This window comes from Sphaeramia orbicularis, chromosome 13, assembly GCF_902148855.1.
Source record: "Sphaeramia orbicularis chromosome 13, fSphaOr1.1, whole genome shotgun sequence".
NCBI lineage: Eukaryota > Metazoa > Chordata > Actinopteri > Kurtiformes > Apogonidae > Sphaeramia > Sphaeramia orbicularis.
In genome coordinates, this window is record NC_043969.1 from 4,992,581 (window position 1) to 5,012,563 (window position 19,983).

The 19,983-nt window shown below is 36.7% G+C and overlaps 2 protein-coding genes across 2 annotated transcripts in view; one reads left to right on the plus strand and one right to left on the minus strand.

Moving 5' to 3' along the window:
* LOC115431386 (alpha-2-macroglobulin) overlaps positions 1-16,393 on the plus strand; it is a 101,930-nt gene extending 85,537 nt beyond the window's left edge. The window contains 4 exon segments of the mRNA XM_075353508.1: positions 754-826; positions 13,372-13,471; positions 13,580-13,622; positions 15,836-16,393. Of these exon segments, the coding sequence (XP_075209623.1) occupies positions 754-826; positions 13,372-13,433 (135 nt within the window). The 3' untranslated portion in view covers positions 13,434-13,471; positions 13,580-13,622; positions 15,836-16,393.
* A 264-nt stretch (positions 16,394-16,657) lies between these two features.
* phldb1b (pleckstrin homology-like domain, family B, member 1b) overlaps positions 16,658-19,983 on the minus strand; it is a 168,932-nt gene continuing 165,606 nt past the window's right edge. The window contains 1 exon segment of the mRNA XM_030151693.1: positions 16,658-19,983. Coding sequence (XP_030007553.1) covers positions 19,924-19,983 — 60 coding nt within the window. The 3' untranslated portion in view covers positions 16,658-19,923.

Sequence of the window (19,983 nt, forward strand, 5' to 3'; positions counted from 1 at the left end):
ACGTTTGGTGCAGGAAGAGACAGTTAAAAAAAGTGCTTGCATGTAACAAAAAAAACAAAAAATGCGTTTCCTATTGGTGGGAAAATGCACTACATCAACCAATTAGATGTTTGGCACCTTGTGACACTTCATTGTTTTTAGAAATATGTGTAACTTATATAGTTTTCTGTCTGTAAAAGTGGTTCATTGGGCATGTTCCTGACATCATATTGTGACACCAGATTGTTTTATAATGGAGGCATTGCCTGTATTTTCGTGTAAATAGTTGTATATAACTGTATTTGCTAATTTTATATTTTTTATTTTTATTTTATTTAATTTTTTTAAGTTTTCAATTTATATTTCAATTTCAATACATTTTCCCCATTGCACTGACATCTGAAGTCTGAACATTATGTGCAAGAAATAATGTACTCATACTGATTGAACCCACTAAAGCCTAAAGTCCTGTAGCTGATTTTAAAGTTTCAACCATGGTCCTGTGTTTGAAGTTTTCCAGTTTTTTTAAGCCATGGTCACTCAAATAACAAAACTTGTACAATAACACAGGTTAAATTTCTCAGATTTTTCACACATTTTGATGTGTGAATTGTGTAAGTGTTGCTGCAGAATGAGTTGTATGCTGAAATTCATACAGAAATAGAAGAAAACACGATGAATAATGTGTCACAACAGTTTGAAGCTCATGAGCGCCACTGCAGAAAATGCATTTCATAGATATTTGACATGCTGATATTTCTTGTTTTCTTGCAGCTCAAGAGTGACCGGTCAGTGAAGCGTGTGGACATCGATGAAGGATTCATTAACATCTACTTGGACGGGGTAAGAAGCACTGACAGAAATTACAAATGCATTGAACCGTACCTGAACTTCATGAGTTGAAGCTGATGAGTCCTTTGGTTGACTGATTGTCTTGTAGTTAAAGGATGTGTGGGTTATTTTTAATGTATTCCACTTTGAGGTCAACACATTTGTTCTAACGATACTGGAACTTGTATCTTTTTGAGAGAAGCTTTCATCTTGAAGGAACACAATACTCAAGAACAAATATGACCTGTTTTTAAAGCAGAGGTATCTTACCCTAATGTGGAAACCACAGCATGAAAAGCACATTCCTCTATGAGGGGCTGTATGGGACATTATTCAGAATTACCATTCGTACACATATGAAATGCATTCACACACATGTGAAATGCATTCACACACATGTGAAAATGCACACACATGCATATGAAATACATACACACATGAAAACCTACACACACGCATATGAAATACATTCACACACATGTGAAAATGCATACACATGAAAAGCATTCACACGCATGTGAAAACGCACAAACACGTGAAATGCAATCACACACGCATGTAAAATACTTTCTCAAACATAAATTTTTTACTTCAACTGCAAGGCATTTTACATTAAGCGGAAGGTGGAGAAGTAGGAGCCATAAGATTAAACAGTTTTTTGTTTTGTTTTATTGAAGTTCTTTGTGTACAATGACAAAGAGATAATTGTAGAACATAGGAACATAAGGTTGCCAGGGGGGAGACACATACAAAGAGAGCTCAAACAGCAGTGAGAAAAAATAAATAAATGAATTTTTTATATATATATATATATATATATATATATATATATATATATATATATATATATATGTATGTATGTATGTATGTATGTATATATATATATATATATATATATATATATATATATATATATATGTATGTATATATATATATATATATATATATATATATATATATATATATATATATATATGTATGTATATATATATACACACACACACACACACACACACACACACACACACATATATATACAGGGTGGGGAAGCAAAATTTACAATATTTTGAGGCAAGGGACAGTGTATGACCAATTATTTTATTGAAAGTCATGAGAATTTATGTGCCACAAGAAAATTTACACAATAGAAAATGTTTTTATTCTATGTGTCCTCCTTCTTTCTCAATAACTGCCTTCACATGCTTCCTGAAACTTGTGCAAGTGTTCCTCAAATATTTGGGTGACAACTTCCCCCATTCATCTTTAATAGTATCTTCCAGACTTTCTCGTAATAGTTTTGCTCATAGTCATTCTCTTCTTTACATTATAAACAGTCTTTATGGACACTCCAACTATTTTTGAAATCTCCTTTGGTGTGACGAGTGCATTCAGCAAATCACACAGTCTTTGACGTTTGCTTTCCTGATTACTCATATGGGCAAAAGTTTCTGAAAAGGTATGGATAATAGTGTTAGGTATGATTATGACATCAATATATGTTTGGTTTCAAAACAATTGACGTAGTGCCTGCTGAGAAAAAAACAACTAAATGTTCATTGTAAATTTTGCTTCCCCACCCTATATATATAAAATAGACATTTATAACTTTTTTGTTCAAGCTCTCTGGAATAGTTGATAAGTACAATTAAATTTCATTAAGTAAAACAGGGAACAATAGAGATGATGATGAGAATTTACACTTACAAAAATTTGATTTGATTTTAAAATAATTTGATTTGAAAAATTTAAATTTGCCAAAAATAATAATTAAATTTATTACCAGTTTTTTTGTTTGCATCCATATTCTTTCTATGAAAACCAAAAATAATACGTTCAAATTTTAACAAGAATCCAGAATCAATATTACATCTTATAAATTGTAAATAATCTTTCCAAAAATTCTTTGTGACTGAGCACATCCAAAAAAGATGACTGATTGTTTCTGGGTGTTCTTTACAAAAGGTGCAGTTAGGGTCAATTGTCGTAATATATACAGTATTAACATATTTATTAGTAGGATAAATTCTATGCAAAAGTTTAAAAGCAACGTCTTTCATTTTGTTGTTTATCAACCACTTTTGGCATAGAGACCAGAGATTATATCTTGTTGGAACAGGGCACATATGTTTTTGTTATTTCTATGAGCAGGAGTAAAACAAGATTTATCAGCTACAGATAATGAAGACATGCAGTACTTTTAAATATTTCACAGATTTCCTTAGTAACAGCATCAAAGACAATAGTGTACTCCTTAAGAGTTACAGTAAGGTTATAATTTAGGTTGAATTCACCATATCTGTCTGTCTGTCTGTCTGTGTCTGTCTGTGTCTGTCTGTGTCTGTCTATCTATCTATCTATCTATCTATCTATCTATCTATCTATCTATCTATCTATCTATCTATCTATCTATCTATCTATCTATCTATCTATCTATCTATCTATCTATCTATCTATCTATCTATCTATTAGGGATAGTGCATATTAATGAACATCTACAACAATTGCAGCTGTAAATATGCCAGATTGTAGCAACAGTGCTAATTTTCATCTGTATCTGTTCCATTTGTTTCCATATCTCAATAAATGTCCATCCCTGTCAAAAAGCTGACCCACCAGTTGGATATTCTTGTCAAACCAATGAGGATAAAATAACGATTTGTTCTTAAAAAAGTATATATTTGTTTTTCCAGATAAAGAAGTTATGCTTACATATGCTAAAAGTGTTTGTTTATGGAATGCAGATAGTTTTACTGGTATTTTGTCAAAGTTGTAATTGCAAAGGAGAAGGAAATAGAGGCCATCTAAACTTGAAAACACATAATGAGGGAATATATTCCAAATGGATGTTGGGTTCTTTAGATAAGACTTAATCCAATTTATTTTGAAAGTATTTTTTAGGGTTGTAAAATCAAGGAAATTTAGTCCTCCATTTTCATAGGAGTTCATCAATACAGATTTCCTTAAATAATGTATACAATTTTTCCCCAAAAAATTGAACATCTGGTCTGCAGATTTGAGGGTCTGATTGTCCAAATACCGCGATGAAGCAGAATAAGTAAGACGAGAAATTCCCTCTGCCTTAGATAGCATTACTCTACTCTGCCTAAGTCTCTTTGTCTTAAGTCTGGCTTAAGTCTTGAGCCATTGGTTAAAATGTTTCCTGGTCTTTTCAATTAAAGGAGAAAAATTTAAGGCTTTTTTCTCTATATATCACTCTTTGAGATAATAATGCCCAAGTGCTATTTTCACAGATATGTCACAGATAGTCTCTGAAGTACAATTTTAACTGGAAGAAGTTCACACTTTTTTAGATTATGATGAAGTCCTGAAACCTTAAAAAAAGTCTGTATTTAGTTTAAAGCATATGGGATTTGGCTATAGTTTCTCAAGAAAAGAGTAGTATCATCGGCTAATTGGCTAATTAATATTTCTTTGCCAAAAACAGAGATGCCTTTTGACTAGATTATAGAAATATAGTCAGCAAGGGTTTGGGTGGGTAACAAGAATAAATAAGGTGAAATTGGACAGCCCTGCCGAATTCGTCTCCTAAAACTGAATCTAGAAGAGGTACCAGTTTTAATCTAACTGTGCAATTGCCATTATTATATATCATTTTAATTGCATCACAGAAGAAAGGGCCAAATCCAAATTTGTGAAGGCAGCTGAAGATAAAATTGGGGTTAATGGAATCAAATGCCTTGTAAAAGTTTAAAAAGAGTATATAACTGTCATCTGGTAAAAAGTGTGAGTAATTCAAAACATCCAGATTGAGACAAATATTATTTGAAATTAGTGCTGGGCAGCGATTAAATTTTTTAATCACGATTAATCGCGTGGATTTCTGTGATTAATCGCCATTAATTGCATAGTTATGGGGGGGGGGGCGGGTTGCCAGCATCAACAGCGTGTATTTCCTTTTAGTGATATTTCAGACTTTGAAGTACTCCGCTGATAAAAAATAATTCCACATTGCAGTGTTACCAAACAACTTTGTCCTTCTCAACCCCACCATCTGAAGACATTTAAAATGAAAATGTCCATGGAAAAGACTGGTACTTTTCTCCATGTTTATGTCTCCACCAGTTTAATTCTGCTTGTGAGTGACTGACAGGAGTCTTAAGCCCACTAATAAGTACTAATACTAATAAGCCCAATAATATGTGATGTTCAGTTGTTCAAAGCAAGCAAAGGGGGCCCTCTAGTGGTTGGAATAAATTGCACTAACGTATGTTTTGTCCTTGCGGTGTTACCGTAGTCAGTTCGGACATAAGAAGGAACTAACAGACACGTTCTTTCACTCTGTTTGTATGGCCCAAAAAATGTTTGCCTGTAAATATCGCTGATGTGAACCTTTGTTGCTGGTTAAAAAGACATTGTAAATCTTAAGGTAATCTGTAAATGCTAATCGTTAGTGTGTCTATGGATTTTCCCATTCAAGTTAGCATTGAGCTAGCAATCTTTTTCCCATTCATTTAAATGTATAATGCCATGTAAATGTACTAAGGCAGTGAACAGAACTGAGACATATTTTGTATGTATGTTGCAGTTTTACAGTGAGTCTCCAGTAAAAGATTTGGAGAGAAGTTTTGGGCGTCCGGCTTTTCTTGGGAAACCTGTTGTCTATCTGCCAAGCTAATCGCTACACGCACACAAGCAGGGGCAGAATAATAGGAGTGTACTGTCCTCGCTAAGACGTCTGTACTTAGTCTGAGCTAGACAGTGAGCTAAACTCTGAATAAACAATGCAAGATATGTCCTCTTTGAAGTTTGCAGCTTTAATGTACATACTTGACATCATGCAGATTGACAGAGTGAAACTATAAAATAAAGACAAATAATTCAGTTAGTTATGTCTATTAATGATATGCATATTCACGGAGAATGCATAGATGTAATTATTATAAACTTAAATTGACTGCTAATACAACAATCACATGGTAAATAAGTAAAGGTTAGTTCAAAGGCTGGCATATTATACCTAAACACAACCAATGAATTTACATAAACTTAGCATGAGCCTGCATAATGAATTAGCAACTGCTAGCATAAATTAGCGACTGCTAGCATAAATGAATTAGCTTAAACATGTTAATAACACATTGTAACTAGAAGCACTCGGAGAGCGCAGACCTCCGCCAAGGCTGATCAGTGGCCCCCCCCGTGGGCCCCCCCACCCCCCATCACCACCAAAATTTAATCATTTCTTCCTTATCCCATTTCCAACAAACCCTGAAAATTTCATCCAAATCTGTCCATAACTTTTTGAGTTATGTTGCACACTAACGGACAGACAAACAAACAAACAAACAAACAAACAGACAAACAGACAAACAAACCCTGGCAAAAACATAACAATCCTTGGCGGAGGTAATAAACACATCCAAAATAACGTCATAAACATGTTTCTAACGGCACGTGTTTGCATGTGAAATTATTTAGCAAACAACAGAATGATTGATACATACAGGCGTTGCTTCTGCAGGAGTTAAACAAAATTTGATTCAGCATTACTTGAAAAGTTCGCTCACTTTTCTCCTCTCAGCTACACCAGCGGTGCTTGGTGCGTGTGGAGCGCCAAAATAAAAGCATGAGTTTCAAAATAAGAGTCCACATGTATAAATGAACTAAGACTTGCTTGAAAGGTAGAACAGCATTAACGGGAGATAAAAAAAATTGTTGGCGTTATTTAATGAATGCGTTAACACGGTAATAACGCGTTAACTTGCCCAGCCATATTTGAAATATGTCGATTTTACATAAAGTCTGATTGCGTTTCTCCTACTAGAGTGTTAAAACTGATTTTAGCCTAAACCAATCGATGTCCAGGTTATCACTCTTCATATGCAGAGATATGCAGTGTGGTTTGGTGGATTGATGCTAGCATCACTGATATTTGTCAGTGTTTAGCAAACAGTGACACAAGTATCTTGTAATCATTATTTAGTAGGCAAATTGGACACGAATTATCAATAAATAAATAAATATCTTTTCTGGGTTTGGGTATTAGAGTGATTACTCCTTGGTTTAAAGTTGGAGTGCCTTTGTCTATGCTCTCTAAGAATACGTATGTTAGGAAGGGAGCAATTGAAAAGCTAAAGTTTTATAAAATTTCCCAGTCAGACCACCCGCTCCCGGGGATTTATTATTGTTCGTTAACTGAAAGAGGAGAATCGCATGTGTCACGTTTGGAGGGTTGTATTTGCTGTATATCAATATTATTTAAAAATTGTTCAACATTTCCATCAGTCTCATTTAAAGCATAGACTTGGCACGATCCTTTTCTACCTGAAAGAAATAGGAAGAGTTGCTTTCATCATCCTCTAACCACTTAAGTTGCGATCCTACAAAAGCCCCTTGAGCTTTATTCTTATAGATACCGTCTAATTTGTTTTGTAAAAAAGCTGAACTACTTTTGTCATCATTAGACAAGTGTGTTGGATTTATTTTGGAGATTGTCATAATGTCATGGACTATTTTATTTTCTCTAGCTTTCTTGGATTTATTCAAGTCAGATCTACATTTTCTAAGAAATTTTGCAACTTCATACTTACAAAGCTCCCAGTGTCTTCCAAAACTATTTTCTGTGTTCACTTTGTTAAAATAATAAGAGATAGTTTCTATAATTTTTTGTTGTACTATGTCTAGTTTGAGCAAGGAGTTATTTAGGCTCCAGTAGTCTTTCCTATTTTCTTGGGACTTGCTTTCAGATAACTGAGAGAGTGATAGATTGCTTTATGATCAGTGAGCAGAGTAGGAAGAATATTAACATCAATAATATCTGCATTTAGGCAATCAGACACCAGCCAGTAATCAATGTGTGACTGCTTAGAGCCATTGTTAATGCTCCAGGTGAAAGCAGATCTTGTTGGAAATTTTTCTCTCCAGAAATATTTTAAATTAAACCTTTGCATAAATAAAGTAACTGATTATTAGGAGTAAAAGCTTGTGGTGACCATCTGTCTAACTGATTATCCAGCACCATATTAAATCTCCTCCTATTACAATAATTGCATTTACACCATCAGCTATTTCATTTTGATTAAAGATAATAGTTCAGAGTTTTCACGTCTTGAGTTATAACCATATATATTATTAAAATAAAAATCTTATTGTAATAAGATAATATCATAATTACTAAATGTCCCAGGCTATCACATTTGTGTGACAGAACACCACCTTCAAATTTGTGTTTTTCCGTTAGAGTACAAACTGAATGCTGACTTTCATGTGAAGGAAATATATTGGGATCTCCAAAAATTGGTGTCATTGCATGTAGTATGTGATTCTTGGAAGAAGAAAAAGTCTGTATTTAGTCCTTTCGAAAGCAAAAACAGAGCTTTACATTTTTGTGGCATTTTTTTTAACCCCTTGGCATTCAAGGAACCTAAAGATAAAGACAGAAAAAAGAACAAAAACCTGAGTAGGTAAAGTAGGAGTGCTGTGGTACTTTCAAGCTATGCGCCATAAAGTCGAAAAATATATTGAAAACAAATTTAAAACTTTATGTGTGTGTGTGTGTGTGTGTATGTATGTGTGTGTGTAGAAAAAGGTGCTTAATATGAAGAATGTTCAGTTTTTCACCATGTTCAATAACTAAACCAAATGTCACAACATCTGAATAAGCCTGCATATGGAACATTTTAACAGTTTTGGAGGTCCTGGAACAAAAAATGCTTTATCTTCTCCAAAAGTTTGATGCAGGCTGCTTTAACAGTTCAAAAATGAGAAACCGATCTGGCATGTCTCACAGCACTTGGTAAAAATTTGAACATGAACAACCCACCCCCCTCCAAAGCCCCACCCACTTCCGCTTGCCTGAGCTCTGACGCTCCCCTCCTCACCTGATGCACGTGGTGGAAGCCGAGGTGGAGGCCAAGGTCTGGTCCGCTTCGTCATTGCCACGGACCCCTCCCTCAGCAACCAGACACAGCATGATCCACCTGCTGGGCTCCTTTATCATTAGGAGGCCCTGTATATAAGGGCCGGGTCTATGCAGGGCTGGATCATTGTCTTCACCAGAGGCGATTTCTCACAGACTGCAAGGGAAGCTCGGCTTCCCCTAAAATTACGAAAATTAAATGGTTAAATATGAACGGTTGTGTTGACAATTCATTGACTACAAATGTGTCAGAACATGTTCATCTCACAGACGAGTTTGTTCAGAATCAGCTTTATCACAAATCAACGGACTCGATGTTGTTCACTTCTCATACATTCCCGTTGCACTGTTTTCTCATATGATCTACGGTCAATGCATTTGCCCTTACACGCTCAGCGTCCATGCACTTCAATGGGACTTCATGGAACAGTTTTTTTCATTGCCTCAAAACTGGATGGTAATTGGATAAATGCCACGATGTTGTCCCGCCCCTGGACGCTCGGCATCTCTGGGGGTGAATGGAGCTGTGGGCGGAGCTTGGCTGGGCTGGGCGCTGGGCTTCCACATGCTGATTGGAGGATCAGTCAAAAGGCTGAATCCCATCTGGTTGACAGCTATTTTGAGATGTACTCCTTCACTTGACAGAGATCAGTTTAATACCGTTGCGCATTCTGCTGTGAAATCGAGAGAGAAACCACAATGAAATTCCTTGTTCATTTCTTGCACTGTAAATAAAACACACTCATCGTACTTCCTTGTTTCAATTTCACATAATTTCAGTGTTTTCTTGTTTAGTTGGTACAATAAGGTCACTGACCGTTTTCTTAAAAAGGAACGGAGGGCTGAATTTATGTTTAAATAACGACTTTTTTTTTTTATGTAAGCCGACAATGAGCTTCCCCTCTCCGAAAGACAAGCAGCCACCACTGCTTCACTGCACCTCATCACCTACAATACAGGTTCCAGTTGTTCGTACTGTGTACTGTGAGTGGCATGGAGTCTGCGCATTGTCTGTAGACATTTGAGGTTTCATAGTCCATACATTATCATCCTACATCATCCTACACTGTGTGACATCATGTACATGTACATGGAGTCCCGCAGTTGTAAAAATTGAGCTTTGTGCAGACCTGTCTGCAGAGTCCAGTACACCCAACTCCTGGATTGTATCACCATCCTTCATTCACCGGACTCTGATTCCTGCAATCAGGTTTTTCTGTTTGTTCCCCTTGGTTCTTGTTTCTGTTAATATATCCTTTTTTTTCCCTTCATCACCATGCATTTCAGTCCTATACATTCACACCTCTTGACAGATGGAGCAGTGCGAGTGAAACGTCAGATTCAGAGGCACTGGTATCTGATGCGGGACTGGGTAACAGATGACTGACAGGAGGCTCAGCCAGGCTCAGCCAATTATTTTATTCTGACCAAATAAAATGATGTGTCAGACTTTTATCAGAAATATATGAGAATTAAACATTTTTGAGTTCCAAAACCTGTTGTATTTCTTTTACATTTATTTTGCCACTCACTTATTAAGAGCATTTTTAGATTACAAAAGAAAAGTGTAAAAATGCCTCATCGTAGGGTATAGCTTTTACTTTTTTATTGATCATGTAGCGCGATAACGACCACAGAAGCTATTTATATATGGCTTAACTCAGTGGAGAAGCAGTTTGTAGTGTAGAAAAAATGTATAATAATAATAATAATACATCAGTTTTATATAGCGCTTTTCTAAGTACTCAAAGACGCTTTGATTATATACAAAGACGCATGGATTATATAATCCACGACACAAGCACTCATTATTAATAGGAATGGGGGCACACGTGCTGTCTGCATGGGGTTTACTATAAACCAAGCGTTTCGCCCAGAGTGGGCATGGTTTACTGGAACGTTGTCGTGAACATTCTTGGAAGCACCATGCTTCCAAGCTTGTGGACCACATAGCAAAATCTGGGCAGTGATGGAGCTTTTCCCTACTTCCTTACTGATGTTCTCCGACATCCTGCCGCGGCATTGCTGGCAGTGCCAGTGAGCAGACAGCAGGTAATGGGATGGAGCGGACAGGGTGCTTTATGTGGGGCCTGAGTTTCCATGGTGCATGATATCACCCTGGAGGATACCCAGTCTGAAAATGGCCATAGTTTTCCCAAACAGTGCACGATGTCAATCATGTCAGGCAGTTTCTGTTTCCCTTCTGGAAAAACACTCTGGCAGATTCAGGTGACTTCTTTCTTTAGGTCGTCATTCGTTACAGTCTCTGGTACCCCATAAAGTTTTAAATTCCAGCGTCATGAGTAGTGTTCAGCCTCAGTGAGTCGTTGTTGTGGCTAAAGAATGGTGGCGCTATCTTTGTTCGTCTTGCTTTCAACTGTGTTAACTCTTGTCTTTACGGCTTTAATTTCATCAAATGCAAAGTTGACTGATTTCTTAACACCCTCAATCTTCAGTGTGTTGGCATTAATGAGGTTTTCCATGGCATCAAAACGGGAGTTGATCAGATTTAAGAGAACACTGATGATCTTTGTCCTCACCTTCAAGCATTGCAAACAGGGCTTTCTTTTGTCCTGGTTCTTTGCAAGGGATCCCTTCGGGGAGAGAGGCAGGGGAAGGAAATCTTCCTACTGCCTAGGATCATGCATTTATCATCGGTCATTTTTGGAGTAGTCATGTCCCGTGTTTACAATGTTGTTTCTAGCAGCCGGGTTCTTGCACTCCTTAGATACTCTTTTTCTGTCTCGAGAAAAAATTGAGTCATCAAAAGGGCTTCCTGATGGTGAAGAAGCACAATAAACATGTATAGCATTCAAAGTAAGTCTTTCCACAGTAAAAATGTTAAGTTTGGCGCAACAGGTTGAAAAGGATCGTCCTGCTCAAGCCGGCCATCTTATGCAAACCCCCGAAGATTAAACACTGTTGCAGGCGCTGCCCAGCTCGCACTGATGTCAGCGAACAATTAATCTGTAGGAACACATTGCAAGGCAGTTGTCTACAGGTCCGACCGATTGTCTGGCCGTCTTTAAACACATTTGCCAGAGTTGTCAGTGTCTGCGCAGAAGCTAACAAACTATGAAGCAATGTCGCTGCTTCAAATAAATCATTCGCTGACATCAGTACGAGCTGGGCAACGCCTGCAACAGTTTAATCTTCTGCATACAAAAATTAACTTAAACAACATTGCAAAACTCTTGAACTTCTGAAAAATAAATCTGGTATTAAGATGCACAACATTCTTTCTGACCTAAACCTCTTTGAATGAGCCCCCTATAGAAATACGACTGCTTAGAGGGATTATTTGTTTGTAAACATGGTGGATGCATATGCAGCTTGCCTGCAGAAAGACCGGCCCCAACCGGTTTCATTCCCATATTCATTTCTTGCATGCATGGCTCAACACTGGAGAGCTTCCACCTCAGGCCAAGACTTCTGCAGTTCATCTTCACTTGGAAGAAAAAGGACACTCCTTCGAGGACAGTAATGGTTGGCCAGAGAAGACAAATGGTTTGAGAGAGAAGTCAAAGAAGCCATTTTTGTGAAAGTGGAAAATCCTTCCCTGAACAGAGGTGGTGGTCTGAGACACTATTTATCAAAAAACCTATAACACTTTTAAATAACAGTGAACAGCCAACAACCTTCCACACCTGGACTGACCTGAAACCAAACAAACCCCCTCTGAAGAATTTGGACAGTGACCCACCCCCTGGTCAATGACCCTGAAACTGACACAAAACCCACTAACAACCCTACCCCCAGGGACCCCCCCCCCCCCCCCCACACACACACACACACACACACACATACACACACACACACACACACACACACACATTTTCAAAAGAGCTATACCAGTCCAGTTGAACCGAGAAGACCTACCAAGAAGAATGATGACCTGGGCTACTGAAACATTTTTTTCTTTCTGTATGCTTTTATGTATTTTTTTATTGTTGTGCTCTACCTGGTTGTTAATGTTGTTTTATTTCAATTTTTTTTTTAAAAAAGTTTAATCTGGTCCCCGCTTCACCGCCTTCCGGTTAAAGTAAAATGTCTTCTGGTTAAAGTAAATGCCTTCTGGTTAAAAGTAAAATGTCTTCTGGTTAAAGTAAATGCCTTCTGGTTAAAGTAAAATGTCTTCTGGTTAAAGTAAAATGCCTTCCGGTTAAAGTAAAATGTCTTCGATTAAAGTAAATGCCTTCCGGTTGAAGTAAAAAATGTATGTTTGAGAAAGTATTTCATATGCATGTGTGAATGTATTTAACATGCGTGTGTGTGCATTTTCACAAGTGCATGTGAATGCATTTCACATGTGTATGTGTGGGTGTGTTTTCACATGTGGGTGGGAATGCATTTCACGTGTGTGTGTGTGTGTGTGTGCGCGTTTTCATGTGTGTGGGAATGCATTTCGATGCGTATGTGTGTGTGTGTGTTTGTTTTCACGTGTGTGTGAATGCATTTTATATGCGTGTATGAACGGTAATTCTGAATAATGTCCCATACGGCCCCTCATATACCTCCATGGGATGGCAACTATCAGCCACCAAAGATAAACCTGAATCAAAACACAAAACTAGTCATCCAAAGATGTTTATTCACCCTGTGTGCATCCATGTATTTCTGTATGTGTACACAAGAGTATATGGGCAGAGTTGAAGTGGGACTGTTGTTTGTTATTGCAGCTGAGAAGGATGACAAACAGATTTACAGTGTGACAATAGAGGAGGATTTGCCCGTAAGAACCTGAAACCAGCTGTGGTCAAGTTTACGACTACTACCAGACAAGTAAGAGCCACAGGATCATCTTTTTTCTCAGAGTCACCACATTTACCTGAACACCCAGTAAAATATCTACTATATGCTCGTTTTATGTGTTTTTATTCATAATTTCAGGTGATGAGGCAGTCACTGACTACACACTCCCCCTGTGCAGAAAGTATGTAACTTTATTTTGGTCATTAATCTCATCAAATCTGTTTGTCTAATGTGTTTATATCTCAGTCAGCTGTGGAGGTAACATTTAGAACACTGAATAGAAGCTTTGCGGAAATAGACAGATCAGCCATAACATTCTGATACTGACAGAAGAAATATTGATTATTTCACTATAATGGTACCTGTCACTGGGTTGGATATATTAGGCAGCAAATGTACATTTAAGTTCTTGAAGCTGATGTGTTGGAAGCAGCAAAATGATCAGTGAAGTAACTGAATGACTTTGACAAGGTCCATATTGTAATGGTGATGACTGGTCAGAGCATCTCCACAACTGCAGGTCTTGTTGGGTGTTCATAGTCTGCAGTGGTTAGTACTAACCAAAACATGGACAAAGGAAGGACATCGGAATCTCAGGACCATTGAGCATCTGTGGGAGGTGATGGGCAAATAAATGTGATCTCTCCTTCCAGGACTTCAGGGATCTGCTGCTAATGTCTTGGTTCAGATACCACAGCACACTTTAAGAGGTCTGGTGGAGTCTAGGCCTGTAGAGCTACAGAGCTGTTCCTGTGGAAAAAGGGGAACCTACACAATATTAGACAGGTGGTAGTAATGTTCTGCTCCCATAGATACGGGATTGGTTGAGATCTGGTTGGTGTTCCTGTGATACTTTTGGTAGGTACTAACCACTTTACACTGCGAAGGAACAACAACATCTGGAGATGATCCGACAGTGATTTGACTATCACAAGTTCTCCCTTGTCAAAGTTGCTCAGACCTCTACTCTTGCCCATTTTCCTGTTTCAAACACATCCAGTTCAAGGTCTACATTCACTAGCTGCCTAACATATTCCACTCACAGACAAATCCCACTGGAATGACAAAATCAAAATTGTCATTCCAAAGACCCAAACAGCTACTGGCGACCAAAATCATCTACTTATATAAAATGTTTAATAACTACTGAACCACTAATCCTATCAGTATGTTAAAATAATTCAGGTAAAATGCAGTTTGTCATCTTTTCATGGTCATCAGATATGACCCATGTGGATGTCCAGAGGCTCTGTAGTGAACGTGGAAACACTGTCATCTTCTATGTTGATTCACCAGTAAAACCCATGGAGTTTGATAAATGATTGTGATTAGAGACACTTTTTATGTTCAGTTATTGATATCTTTGCTGAAAAAGTATTTTTTCCTCAGTTTTCCCTGTTTGCAATATAATATCCTCAACTTTAATCTGAGCTTGTAAGAAAGTCTTTGTCTATGATCAGTAAATTAAATATAGGAAAATATTTGATTTTCACCAAAAAACAAAAAAACCAAAACACAAACTACACAGGATAATATAATAAATGATGATAAATCATCTAAGAAAGGTTAAATAGAGAGAAAAAAATAATTTGTGAACTGCCACAAAAGTAGCACAGTCTTTATGGGTTTATACCACTTTACCTGCCAGTGGCCAGAATGTACTTTACAGCAATATCATGTTAATTTTAAAGTATCAGAAACCAAAGTAGTCATTATGCAGTAAAATGTTTCCCATTATTGTATCACTGTAATTATAAATATTGTTTTTAGGTTGATTTTACTGCTGCTTTTGTGAATGTGTTACATTTTAGTGCTGAATTTTTTAAAATATATTATTATTATTATTATTATTATTATTATTATTATTATTATTATTATGACCTACTTTACAGTTGAGAGTTAAATCCGCAGGAATGTGTCATATCCTATAAAAATCATCATGTTTGTAATGTCACTATCCTGCATTTTTCAGTGAATCCAAGAGGGGTTTGGACTTCATTTAGCTCTATTCCTACATATAAAGGAACAACCTTAATGTTATTACAGAGTCAGGATAACAGTTAGGGAGAAAAACTGCAAAAAATAGTAACTAAAGATGTCAGACAAATGTAGTGGAGTAAAAAGTACATTATTTTCGACTTACATGCAGTGAAGTAAAAGTCTAATTCTGCACCACTGCTACTACGATGACCTTCTATCTTTAATATTAGGAATGTTTAGAACCAATTTTCCAGGGGCTTCACATTTCAACATAGTATTTTCCATTTACCTTTAACTGAGGACCAGTTCTCATTTACACTTATCACCTGACCAAGAGGCAGCAGTCAGAGACAATATACATATTTGTGGAATTATTTTAGTATTCTGATGGTAAATTTAGTGACTGTTTTCCAGACGACACCTTCAATGAGCTGTGAGATCCATGTGGACGTCTTTGGAAGAATCACTGCATCAAAGAAACTCTGTGTTCATTTTTTGTCTTAGATTTTGATCCTTTATAACTGTTTTTAATTTGAGAGACTTGTTTTTTCCACTTTTGTAATTTTACAAAGACTTTCTCCCCTTTTTTGAGCTTTTATAATTGCTGTGGTTTTACTTGCTAGGCTTGTCCTCCTGCAGTAAAATAATCAGTGAGCATGAAAACTTCATACTTTAACGTATCCTCCTTCGACACTGGAACCTTCACATGCTTTTAACATGCTTAGATCAAGAAACAGAGCCAACATTAGGTAACATTTCTGTTTTTAATAGATTTGATAAAATCCATATTATTCATATGTGAAAGTGACGCATGACACATACAGGGTACCAATAACACAGCATGGTCCAACTGAGTGTGTGTGTGCTGATGTGTGTGTTCTGCTGTACCAGTAAAAAAAGGTAGATTGATACATGACTACCATACAATTTGAAATGTAACTGACAATAAACTTGCTAAAATGACAAAAATAAGTAAAAATTGTACTTCTTTTCATACAATACTGTTTCATTTCAATAGTAAGATTATTTTTCATTCAGGCATCATCTTAACAGTATATTACGATTCCTTTCTTTTCAAAATGGACAACACAATAATGTATATACCATCTACATACAGACATGGTTTAACAGCCTTGCCAGTGTTGAATAGTTTGGTTTGCACACATTACTGGTGCTGGGAAAGTAAAGGCAAGGGGGACAGAATATATTAAGGTCTTTTCACTAGTCTTCAACTTCTTTTTTTTTTTTTTTTTTTTTTGAAGTAAACGTGTCACTATCTCAGGCACAACAACCATAAATTATCATTACTTTACAACACATGAAACTCAGCAGTTCCACCTGCGCCAAAAAAATAAAAATAAAAAACAACCTCACAGCGTAGTCTGTCCTCTGCTACTAAACACACAAACAATCTGTATCTGGCCCCTGTTAATGAACTAAACACTGTCACATTCACAGACTAATCCATAGATTCACAATGTGATCATCAACACAGCGAAGACACCAGGAGTGTCTCTGGTCTGGTACAGTGTTAAAGCTCCAGATACAAGATTTTTTTTATCCACGATCATGCATGAAGGCCTCGGGTCACAGTGGGGATTCAGAGCAGGAAGAGAAGAAATAGGCTAATGAACTTTGAATGGGCCCTTCCACTTCATTTCATTACGGAATGTACAAAATGCAATAAACTGACATTTCTTTTGCACATTCCATATTATAATGCTTAATTACTCTCTGATTCTAAGACATTATTTCAGAAACTTAGTGTTCCAAAACACTAAATCCGACATTTCCCATAATGCATCTAAATACATCTTTTTATTAATCCTCACAAATTGATAAATTCTACCAATTGGTCAAAAGTCAGACTTGACAAAACCTCTTTAAAAATATATGTTTGATGAGCAAAACATCTTGTGACTTTAATTTTTAAGGTATAGTTTCCGGTCATCTCCAGTGCTGATACCAAACTGGGTGTAATTTCAACCAAGCTCTGATAGAGCGATTCAGTGTTTAATAGTGGGTTACATATAAACACAGCATTATGCAACACCTTTTCACTTCATTATGTAATAAATCCCCTATATATAATACTGGTTCACTTACACAGCTTGAACATGTGTACACTTTCCTACATTGTGTAAATACATATTTTATGCGTGGACCAAATTAATTTTTATGTCAGCATAAAGTTGAGCAGATGTAGGCTACTGAACTAAAATAATAGATGAGATGGTAGATGTGAGAATGTGTAGAATAAACCGAAACAATAAAATTATTTTTATTAATGAAGGCATCCACTTTGGTTGGTGATCAAATATTGCACTGTACTGTAATAACCACCATAATATGTAATAATTTATTTCAAAATGCAGCATTTGTGACATAATGAAGTGGAAAATGTTTTTTTTTTTGTTTTACCATAAGACACATTGTTAACAAGTCCTTTCTCTTGCTGAGTTTAACCATATAGCGTTTGATCCCCAGTGTGCAGGCCTTCAGTAACGCGACAGCTAAACGTCCCATAGTTTAGAAAACCTCATGCAAATGAGTCTGAATATTCCATTACAGCTCAGAAACAGAAATGACATGCATCCACACGGTTGTAGCCTTCAGGAGAGGCTGTGGCGGACTCGCAGACATGGTGTCAGTCAAGACACAAAGTCAAGGCACAGTTCTGAATTGCATTACTCTGTATAGTGGGTCTTATGTGGTGCTGGGTCAACATGGTCACTGTGGCGCCCTCTAGTGGTTGTTGCTTTACGCTGGCAGTGATGATGCCTGCTCTCCAGTTGTTGTCGCTCCATCATCCAGTTAGCTAAAGGCTACTTGGCAAAATAGATGGACTTCTTCTGTTTGTGCACACATACTGTATATGTGCATTTTGCACCTTGAGTTGGCAACACGATGGCAAAATACAGACAGTGAAATATACAATAAGTGTCGACAAAAATACTGTGGATGTGGCCTCTACGGTTTGACCAAAATACAGGTTTCTCACGAGCATGGATATTAGCTCTTAGATACTTAAATATTGGAGGATTGTTGTCACTTTTTTTCCCTTTGTGCATTAATTTACTAATTTGTTAAGTTTTGGAGATTAATCATAATGGAACCATAAATCAGATAAATATTGTGTAAGTGCTTCTGTGGAAAATCACCCTGACTTGGCAATACATTTTTTATTAAATTAGATATGGAAATTAGTATTTAAAATAAAAATTTTTGGAGCTTTTTCCCCATAAAGTGACACTCAAGAAAATTTTCATTTACTTTCTTACCAATAGTAGATTTAAAAAAAAAAGTTCCAAGACCATTTTCATTTCTGTAGGTTAATTAATTTAGCTAGCACTAGGAGACTGTTAGCATAGCAGAAGCTAGGAGAATTAAAATAAAATGAACAGAATTACGGTATCTGCTTATGTTGGCTTAACATAAGTTTAAAAAGTGCAGATGTATAAATGTTAAATTATTGGCTTTTTTGCTTATTTTTGCCAGCCAGCTTATCTATTCCCAGTCTGTCCAATCTTTTATGCTAAGAAAGCTAACTAATGGTGCTAGCTGCATAGTTAACACACGAAGGTTAACTGGCCTACTCAGAAAATAAATAATCTATCTCCTCCACTGCTTCAACATATGTTCACTTTGTGCTTATATTTTGATACATTGTTGGCTAATATTCAACGCTATTATACATCTCTTGGTGTTCCTCTTAGTATATTGGTTGAACTGCAGTGAGAACTGCAGAATGAACTCCTGTTTGAGCTGTAGTGGGGTCAGAATCTAACAGAAAACATGTCCCAGTTGCTTTGGTAAGCCTGTATGTAGTAATAAGGAGATAATAAATAGGAGTGAGCACTGGATACTTCGACTGATCAGATTGAACAACTGCTCATAATTTAGTGTTTTCAATCTAGAGCAGCAATGAAGACATTAAGTGTCCTGGACTTCCATAGTCTGCATTAAATGACATCTCTGTAATTCTCACAGATTTTATACATTTTGAATACATCTTTTCTATTGTGATTACACTGTTTGATTAAAACCTAGTCATGACAGACACTGAAATGAAAACATTGGCATTGTGTCGTTTGGCAATTTCCTCTATTATATGTAAAAAAAAAAAAAAAAAAAAAGAAAAAGCAAAGAAAACAAATTATACAAAATGTTCAACAGTAACGACAAGATTTTCATTTGGCAATATAGAAAGGCTTTCTAAAAGTCTTTGACAGGTATAACATTTGGTTTATATACAGAGGTTGTGTGTGTTTGTGTGTCCTCCCTTTTTCAATCCGACCAGAATCACATAGAAAATGTGGAGGTGAAACATCTAATATCAATATCAAAAAAAGTGTGAGATTAAAAATGAAAAGTTAATGAGGAAGGCGTTTTGTCTGAAAACAGGAAGGACCTGTAGAGTCCTGATGGGAGAGTCCCTGCCGAAACAATCTGCTCGCCACCCCCCATCCTTCTCAGTTCATGAAACTGTGTGTATCCGTACCTCAGCCCCCTGTCACGATCACATCCATCCAGATTCTCATGGCCTCTGCTGAAGGGGCCAC